At 45.8% G+C, this 10279-nt stretch overlaps 1 protein-coding gene across 1 annotated transcript; it reads left to right on the top strand.

Moving 5' to 3' along the window:
- The first annotated feature begins 8684 nt into the window (after window positions 1-8684).
- On the top strand, window positions 8685-10051 carry LOC119335552 (transcription repressor OFP13-like). The gene has a single exon (XM_037607671.1). The coding sequence runs from the start codon at window positions 9062-9064 to the stop codon at window positions 9863-9865; it is 804 nt and encodes a 267-aa protein (XP_037463568.1). The 5' UTR covers window positions 8685-9061; the 3' UTR covers window positions 9866-10051.
- The last annotated feature ends 228 nt before the right edge of the window (window positions 10052-10279 follow it).

Here is a 10279-nt window from a genome sequence, read left to right as displayed (position 1 = left end):
AACTGCAACTGTTTTCTCATTCAAGGGTTAGGTATATACCAGTACAACAGTCTCAAGCAAACAATCTTAATGTAGCAAAGCCTTATTTTTGTTCCAACCAGGCGAACTCCTTCCCATTAATTGCTCAATGCAAATAATCAGTATTTACAGCAGCAAAGGGAATGGGAAAGGGAGTTGTATATCCTCCTGGAAACTTTTTGCTAAATGTAAAAGAAGTCCCAAGTCCAACTGCTAACTTTTCTTGAACTACTAGTGTACCATCCTTCATTTGAATGCCCACGCATGGAAGGAGAAAGTCTTTCGGTCATAAAGAAACTTCACCTCAGCTGCAATGATTTTGACCTCCAATCTCTGTCTGCTTAAGGAAATCTAAGGAGTATTTTTATTTTAGGATGTGCTCTTCCTTTCGCAAGCCATTATATAATGTTCTGGCAGTGGGAGGTGCACCGCACGACCACAGTTCTCAGTTTCTCACACACCACAGAACAGATACAGAGGGTCTCCTCTCTTCCTCTTCCTCTAGCCACTTACACTGCACTCTAGCTAGCTTGACACCACTTAGTAAGCTAAGCATGAGCCAGATAATGACGAGCGGTGAAGTGTCCATGGATTCGCCGGCGAGCTCATGCGTGTTGTTGGATGCAGAGGTGGAGATGCCGATGGTGGTCGCTGGATGCCCCCAGTGCCTCATGTACATGATGCTCACGGATTCAGAAGAAGAGAAGCAACCCAAGTGCCCCAGGTGCAAGAGCCCCGTGCTGCTGCACTTCCACAAGTACTGTGACACGAAGAACAAGACCTAATTGCCAAAACATCTGGCGTGTAGATAAATATATGCAGCTATGGCTGTGTGCATCTGCGGATGCAAAGGCCGGAAGGTTTAACCTTCCTTTTCGAAAAATAATTATAGACAGCTAGCCTTTGGTGTTTGCTATCTGTAGTGTTGCGTTGAGTAGCTCATGAAAGGTTGAGGGGTGTTTCTTCTCATCTCTGGCTGGCCTCTCAATCAGTGTCCACAATCATTAACCAGTACTCCCTCCGTCCGAAAAAGCTTGTCCCTCATATGGATGTATCTAGCACCAAGTTAGTGCTACCATTTGAGAAACAAGCTTGGGACAAGTTTTTCCGGACGGAGGGAGTATGATATACTAGCTGGTAATTGGGGGACCTGACGAATTTTTGTTGTTTACCCTACTCCCTTCCTTGTGACTCTGAGATCATGTATACGGCAATACATACCATTTCTTTTTCGCTTTTCCTGAACGTGTCAGATTTCTCTCTTGGGTTATCCATACCTCGGATTGTTCTTGTGTCATTGTATGTTAGTTTAGTTCATTTTAATTACAGATATACATGGTCATATAAGAGAAAACTTTCTGAAAAAATAAAATAAAATAAGAGCAAACTCTCGTTGCACTACTCGAGTTGATGTTTTTACATGTTTAGTCTTCAACAATATAAATGGCTGTAGATAAGTCTTGAGCAATTTCTCAGCAGAGCTTCCTGCCAGCAACAGATAGAGACTCCACTTAAAGCCCTGTCTTGTAGAAATAATTGCATTTACTTTCCAGTAAAGTGACTAATCAACCTCCAGTTTTTCTGTCTCATAAAATGGGAGGTCATACAGCCACCAAACTTTTGCCCCCCTCTTAATTAGATGCATGAAACAAAAGAACCATAAGCTCAGGCAGTCCAATCCTGCCCTGATCTGTTCTCACTTGTCGCAGGAATCTGTTCTATTATACTATACACTCTTTCCTTTTTTTTATTAAGGAAAGCAATAGGTGACTTACCCACTGTGAAAAACCCCCGCATTAAGCATATGTTCAAATTTACTATCCGTGCTCGCCGCTTCCCCGTCAACCCAAATTTATATCCATAGTCCTCCAGCTCCATATTTACTTCTCTTGCTCGGCAGAATTGCAAGCCACCAGACTGTTTTCCTTCTATATTAATGTAGGTTTTGATCTGGCGATGTTGATGACTTGATGTTACCATCTACTTTACAAAATCTATTAAAACAGTTAGGGTTATCTTGTAGGTTTTGATCTAGAGAGCTAGTACCTTTCAAATTATGTCACATGTGCAGGTGTGTTGAACACTGTCGTCCTTGGTTCGGCTTCAATGGTGTAAGCAGGGTACTTAGCAGTTAACAGTGGGCTCTGCTCAACCAAATGGGCCAATTATTATGTAGCCTGACATTTAAGCCCAACAGGCCTGTCTATCTGCATCCAAACAAAGGCCCATTAAGAGTAGGATTGTCCAGATCTCACATCATATGCCTAGGTTTTTATTAGTGTTCAGGGTTTTACCCTTTGGTTCTGCGGACACATTGTACATAAGTTGTCATTCTCCTGTTTATTTATCAGTTACTTCACTTCTGGGGCTCCCCTGCAGTTTCTCTTCAACAAAATAAATAAAATACTAATAGCGTTTAGGCGTAACTATGCATGTCAAAGTGCCCCTGCTTTTATAGTAGCTCCTCCATTGTTTAGGCGTAACTATCCAAAAGCTTATTTGTAGAATTTGTTAATGGCTCATACATCCTACTTTGAGATTTCCAGTCAACTTTAGCTCTTGGTTATAACTTTTCCAGAAGGAATGAAGTGACAAATCTATTTTCAGACAAAAGATGCTGGCTACCACTTTATGTTTCTGACAATTTGTGCCTTCTGTTGCCAGAACCAGCAAGGCTCCATTGTTTGCATCCATATGGAGCTAACAAGCTTGAAAATGAACTGAGGTTAATTCGATTATTCATAACAGAGGCATTTTTCATAGGTAACACTAAAACGAAACAATCCTTTAGGGGATGGAGCATCCTCTTTTGGGCAAACTTTGCAAGTAGTTTAATCATGTAATTCTTGTTACAATGCTTTCCTGACCAAGTTATGTTTGATGCCGCAAAGGTGAAATATCAGTCCAGACTAAGAGATAACCATAATCAGAGTAAGAGCTGAAGAAAACACTATGCTAATTATCCGGCCTTGTGCAAGGTTAGGTACTTCGGTCAGTTCCTAGGCTGAAACCTTTTATAAGATTTTGTTGTCTCAAGAACCAGCAGTAGCTTCCATGTTGGAGAGGGCCTGCCCAGCAACTAACACATGCAGGTTGTCTGCACTCCAGATGAGACAAACTAACACATGATTTTTAAACCACAGGCTAAGGTTTGTTCATGCCTAATTGCCTAGTCACTTTTGGGTCCTTGAGGCATGTGCCTGTAGGAAAGCATGCCTTACGTTCAATTTCATCAACTAGTTTAATAAATAATGCTGTATGCCCGTTTTATCACAAAAAACTATCTAGAAGCAGCCCGAATAAACAAATCCATTTGTTTAACCTACAACATGTTTTAAATCACAGGAAATCATGAAAAACAATGGATCCTGTTGGCTCCATTTGTCTCCTAGCTGAAGGGTTCAAATTAAGAATGTGATCTGGTTCCTCATTTATTTTATTTTGTTTTGGCTTCCAGCATTCATGTACTGCTGGAGGGAGCTTTGTTCTGTGCCATTCAGCTGCTCGGAAATTTTCCAATTTTGGTGTATTTATTTCGATTTGATGGTGGGTCGTATATGCAAACACTGCTTGCTTCTATACACTTGGGGATTCCCATCTATATGTGCGTATCGTACAGCTGTTCAATGGGGTCATGTAGTTTGTCCTCCTTTGGAGACAAAATCTAGGAGTTGCTGTTACGCATACTACACAAATACAGTAGTATGCGATCTGCAGCTTTAATCATTTTTGGAATTCAGATCCTTCCATAGATATATACTACCTATGAAGAAAGGATGAAAAGGACAGGTGGTTAAAAATCAGAGGTAATATACCCATGGAAAAGTTGAATGCATGCAACGTAGGTAGTCATATTCCTCTATTAAAAGTTGATGTGTACTGAAATCGTTTCCTCAATTTTGTGGAGGCTATTTAGAAGGCTTAGTTGAGACTTGAGAGATTAAGGCAAGGGTTTTGTTTTGGCCAACCAAGTAATCTTTCTTTTGAAACATCAAGAGACTCTTGGCACAGTCACTGAAGGTTTTTCATCCTCTAGTAATTTGATAATTCAGGACCGAAACTCCGAATAACACCCCCGAACCTCCGTGGTACAAATTTCGGATCAAACTACTGAGAGATACTACCTCTGTAAACTTTTATTTATAAGATGTTTTAGGTCACTACTTTTATAAAAGTTTACAGAGGGAGTAGAAAATACAGTTTGGAAAATGTCTATTGTTAGTTGGCCATCGCCATACATGAGTGAAGAAGGGTAGGCCAGGACATGTGCCCAGTGGAGCCAGCCATGCTCTGCATTATTGCATCTGCATGCACTTGGCCCTCTTAAAAGTCACAAAACTCCATTGCAGAAGCACAACCCTGTGAGCTCCCTACGGCTTGCTGGCCTGGAAGGGTGATAACAACAACACGACAGGTCAGTGTCCATGGCGTCTAGCCCTCTTGTATACAGATTATGAGCAGCTAATTTGGCTATTAATTTCTGCGGTTCAGCTTCAGCGACGCCTGCCTGCATGTTCCAGAACAGTGGATCTGTTAGGAGGCAGACACGGCCTGGTCCATGGAACTGTCCACCCTTGTGCAGCTCTGCATCAACTAATTAATTACCGTGCTTCAAGGTTTGCACCAATCTGAGGGGGTACACACGTACTGCTCCATGCAGTAGATTCTTAAAGGCCAGCCCTTAGGGCGGGGCACGTGGGACGTACGTAGTACCACTAGTTTAAAAGCTGCCGCAGATCAAAGTGTGTGGGATATGCTCTGCAAGGTTAATTAAATAGACCGCAGTGACACTGCTGTCCTGCGCACAGTGAAGACACAGGCAACATAGATCTGCAGGATCATCCTATCCCACAGTGGTAATTGCACCAGCCTTGCTCCCTGACTGACTAGTATGCATGGCTGCATGGACGCAGTCACACACACACACGCACATATTAATGTTGACATGACTAGCAGGGGGCCTCCGCTAAGCAGATTCAGATTAAGCAATAATATGGGTAGAAGTAGCACAGATCAGTAGATTATGAGAGATAGCTAAATTAATTTGCAGCACCTAGCTTTGAGAAATTTGGAAACATTTTCAGTTGACCAATCATTTCCTACTGATGAAGATGCAGATCTGATCGATGGTTCGCTATGTGTCGCATTCGATACAACTCTTTTCTGTCGCCAACTTCACCATGGTATCGTGTAGTGTATCCTATGATAACCCCGGTTTCTTCACAGTTTCTGTTTCTACATAAAGCATACTGCTTCAAGATTTTGCTACCTTGAATCCTTGATCATGGCAACTGTTACTGGTACAGGTCAGCAACCTATGAGTAGAGGTACCTATCCTGGATTCCTGCGTACCAGGTGGACCAAAAGCTAAGGAAATCGTACAAAAATACTAGCGCACCGTTTGGATGTAGGTATTGAGGCCCAGATTTTGATATTGGTATTCGGTAACCCGAATATCGCCGTTCGGTTGCGCTTGACATTCAGTCGTGGAATCGGGGCTCAATATCGAGCCGTTCCCTTTTTCACGTGCACTCCCTCCCGAGCGATTCGGAGGCCTCGAGCTCGGTTTTCACTGATATTCGCCAGTCGCTCCGGCCCGCGACTCCTTCGCTCTCACCCCTTCCCTGCGCAACTATCGAAACGGCATAGTAGCCCGCGTCGCCGCGAGCATCATGGCCGGCGGTGCCGGACTCCGCCGCTGGCCCGAGCTCGAAGACCGCGGGGTTCGACTCCTGCTCCGTCCGCACCACCTCCGCCTCATAAGGGCCGGCGGCGACTACAACCTAGGTCTCCGCACCACCTCCGCCTCATAAGGGCCGGCGGCGACTACAACCTAGGTCTCCGCACCACCCGTTCCTTCGTTAGCTGCTGGTCCGGGGCTTCTGCGGCGAGCGGTGGCGGAAACTCCTCACCACGAGTACCCCACCAGCAGACGTGAACTCTGAAACCGGCACGAACGTGAAGACCGGTCGTGACTGGTTGCTGCTGCCGCTACATCTCCACCACCACACCACATCTACGCCGGCGACTGCTACCTGGGTCTCCGTGCCTCCCGCTCCCTTTAATGGCTACTGGTTCAGGGGCCGCTCCGGCAAGGCAAAGCGGAAGCCCACCGCGGCAGTCTGTCGTTGTGTGTGTGGAGTCCGTTGCTGTGTGCCTGAGTGTGCGTTGCCATGTGCGTATGCTCTCTGTCCGCATCCCCTAATCTGATTGCAGGTGCACGAAACTGAGTTGTTGCAAGCACGACCAATAGCTGTATTCATCTTTGATCCCTCACGAACATGCTTCCCTTTTTTCTGTTCAAAGATGTCAAGTACTCCCTCCGTTTCAAAATAGATGACTCAACTTTGTACTAAAATTAGTACAAAGTTGAGTCATCTATTTTGGAACGGAGGGAGTATAAAGGTTCATACTTATATGCATGTGCAATTCAACGCTTGACCATCCAAACAAGATTTGGAATTGTGTTTTCGTTTGGATTCCATGAGCCAAATATATGAGCATCCAAACACTGAAATTGGCATTGAAGCTCAATATCAATGTCTTGGATATTTGGCATTGGAGCCAATTCAATGTCAAGCCTTCAATGTCTACATCCAAACAGAGCATAGTAGTATTTGGTTGAGGCCGTAAGGACCAGGCAACGATCAAGAACTTTTTGGACCAACAATGTTTGATTGGGTGTTGTTAAAGAACATGTTGCTTCCCCGATCATCTTATGTTGCATGTACCAGAATCATTAGAGAAAACTGGAAACCAAATGTGATTTCCCCAACCCAAATTCCTGAAAGATTGCTGCTCTGGATGCACCACCAAATTGCAAGACAGACTCAATAAATGCGTCACAGGTTTCCTGCCTTTTTCGTAGGAGCCTTGATATCATGCCAGAAGATGTGGAGGCGTTGAATGGGCAACTGAAGGAAAGAAAGCGAGAAAAGGGAAGACGCCATCGAGGTGAGTGCAATAAATCCGGTCTCATGTTTAGCCAGACTTGCATAAATGCTGAAGAATTATGCAACTACTAGTACATGCTTAGAACAAGGTTCAGAGGAGATGGAATGGCAACACAGAGAATATTTGCATCAACCGGTCAGCACCATTCATTCATTTCTTAGCTAACATTTCTGTCTTGATCTGCACGCCTTAACTTTTTTCAGTATGGTTATAAGCTTCAGGAGTTGAGAACATTTCTGCTACGTAAATAGATTATTTTGAGACAGGTGCATACAGAAATTTGCTGTTCATTCTTGTGATCCTGCCAGTACGTACTCACTTATGCTCCATCATTGGGTCTGATTAGCTGTAAACTGGGCAAGAGTACTGTGCAACCCTTTGATTGGCAGTACTATATTTGGTGCTAAAGCTGCAGCTAGCCTGCATAGGAACTGTGGGGAACAAAACTGAAACTACTGCAAAGTGTGGAATTTTCCCTCTTGTTTGCTGCGAAGACGCCTCTACGTCGAGGGCGCAGTGTAAATTTTCAATTCTACAGCCCTTGTTTATTACAGAATGACTAATTTATTACTTTGTTAATGCGATGATATGTGTTCCGTAACCATAAAAAAGGTGACTTGTTGGGATTCATTCATCAACACGGTTTTCAATGGCGGTTGCAGCATTGCAGCTACCCAGGAGAATGAGAATCTGTAGCACGGCACTAGCAGGCTACCACCAAGGAACAAGGCCAAGGTCTCATCTGTGAAAGATTAAGGTTACTTTGCAGGGAGATGAGGCCCATCCCGAGACATGACAGATGGATGGAGAGCTAGCTAGGCGCACTAGTTAAAACAATTTGAGGACGCTTCTCCCTTGTCTGCACCTAATTATCTAGAGATCCTGTGACCTTATTGCACCATTTGATTACAACAGGTATCTGCGCACTTGCGGCATTTACTATTATATATCGTCCTATACGTATGTTGTTGTGAAACTGATCAACTAATTTGCTTCTGCTCAGCCTGCAGATTAAACCACACCACGCCACACCACCGGCTCCCAATAATCTAATGCTTGCCGCATGTGAAGATCATATCGATCATTACATTTATCTCTGCTCTGGGCAAATTGGATGGACGGCGCATATACCTATATTAGATTAAATTGCAACAAGGTAGCACCTACCAATACCAATTAAACGGTCTCTTCAGCTGCTAGCTAGCCACTCCTGATCATGCATGTGTCTTGTAGCCTTGTAGAAGAGCAAGGCTCCACGTGGATGGCCAAGTAAACAAAAGAGGTTTAGCAGCACACCACCCCAAGTGACTGATTAGCCAGAAGCATTACTATATACTTACTTACTTACGAAGCCTTTGATCCCAAACAAGTTGGGGTAGGCTAGGTATGAAACCCTTTCACGAGGACTTCCCAGGAGGTCACCCATCCTAGTACTACTCTCGCCCAAATGGGTTTCATACCCAAAAGACTGGCTAGTTTTTACGTTGGCTCGCCAAGCCTATCACAACCCTTAGATATGAAACTCTTTCACAAGGACTTCCCAGGAGGTCACCCATCCTAGTACTACTCTCGCTCAAATCGGTTTCATACCTATGGGACTGGCTAGTTTTTACGTTGGCTCGCCAAGCCTATCACAACCCTCCTCCTTTACCCGGGCTTGGGACCGGCTATGCCTAGAAGACATAGGCGGAGTTCAGAAGCATTACTATATATCTTCACAAATTGCACTCCACCACACCATCCATGGCATCTTCCTTCCTTTCTCCCCTCCTGAAAAATACATCATGAACAACTAGTCTCTCTGCTCACCAGGCAACCTAGCTACTCTAGCTGATTGCTCTTTTGATTGCTCCTGTCCTGTACTGATATGCTGCTAGCTTCGTTAATTATATGCCAATATGTGCTATGCAACCCTCCTCTGAGCAAAAGCCCACATACACACACCGCCTTCCTCACTCTCTCTAATTGAGTAGAGCTGTAGTAGCCCTGCCCACACCCAGTGGGAGGCGGAGCACCATAGCCACAGCCTCTGCCTCTTGTGCATCGTCCTGTTTGATTTCTTCTCCTTGAGATCAGACTAAAACCAGCCATGGTGAAGAAGCTTGGCCTCACGTCTCTCATCTTCAGCAGCAAGCAGGTGGACAGTGCTGCCAGTGCCAGTGGCGCTGCACCTTCCTCCGTGGCCTCGTCTTCCTCCATGTCTGCCACCTCGTGGCAATGGCCGTCCTGCAAGCAACCAAGGACCCTCTCCTTCAGGCAGCAGCAGCACCAAGAGCAGCACCAGACGGCGTACAAGACCATGAACTCCGCCTACTTGCCCGACTCTGGCGCCGACTCGTGCTTCTCCAACTCCTTCGCCTCGCTCGACGACAGCCTCTCCACGGCGTCCGAGGCCGCCTCCGGGCTCGTTGAGGCCAACGAGCGAGAGACGGTCATCCGCGCCCTGCGCTCCGGCCGCCTCTTCTTCGAGCCCCACGCAACGCCGGCCACCTCCTCCTCCATACTCGACGAGGCCAAGCTGAAGGTGAAGCACATCGACACTACCACCGCTACCACCTGCTGCATCAGCGGGAAGGTGGACAAGACGGCGCCGTTCGAGGGAGCGACAGCGATGACCATGGACTCGTCGAACCCGTACCGCGACTTCCGGGCGTCCATGGAGGAGATGGTAATGAGCCATGGCGTGAAGGACTGGTGCTGGATGGAGAAGATGCTGGGGTGGTACCTCAGGGCCAACGGCAAGAGCACCCACGGCCTCATCGTCGGCGCCTTCGTCGACCTGCTCGTCGCGCTCAGCGACACCGCCTCGCCGTCCTCCCCGACCACCGCCAGCACCAACCGCTCCTCCTCCTCCTTCAGCGGCAGCGACGAGATCAAGGAGGAAGAAGGATGAACCGAACTCAACTGGTACATATGATTATGATTAGTTGTCGTCCCTTGCTGCCATGATTCGCGTCAAGTGCTGTCAATTCCCAGCCGGATGCAGTGCAGCTTGATCAAGCAAGAGATTAGTTGTATTGATTTCATTTATCTTTTGCGAAGCTACTGGCTAGCTATTGTGTGATTGCCTGTCAGTTAACTCCTCGTGCGCGCGTGCACGCCTACCTAACTGATTGTTTGCTAGCTAGGTGAGTACTATATTTGAATTTGTGTGCGCAGCCCGGATATTACGTATGAGAAAACCAAATGAAATGTAAAAAAAATATATAAATATGTATAGCGTGTGTGTTGTCTGCAAAAGCTGTTTGGAACGCGAGAATTTTCACCGAAATTTGGTCTTCTTTCTCAAAAACAGTTCAGTTCCCAC

This window comes from Triticum dicoccoides, chromosome 7B (assembly GCF_002162155.2).
Source record: "Triticum dicoccoides isolate Atlit2015 ecotype Zavitan chromosome 7B, WEW_v2.0, whole genome shotgun sequence".
Lineage (NCBI taxonomy): Eukaryota > Viridiplantae > Streptophyta > Magnoliopsida > Poales > Poaceae > Triticum > Triticum dicoccoides.
This window is presented reverse-complemented; position numbering and strand designations above follow the sequence as displayed.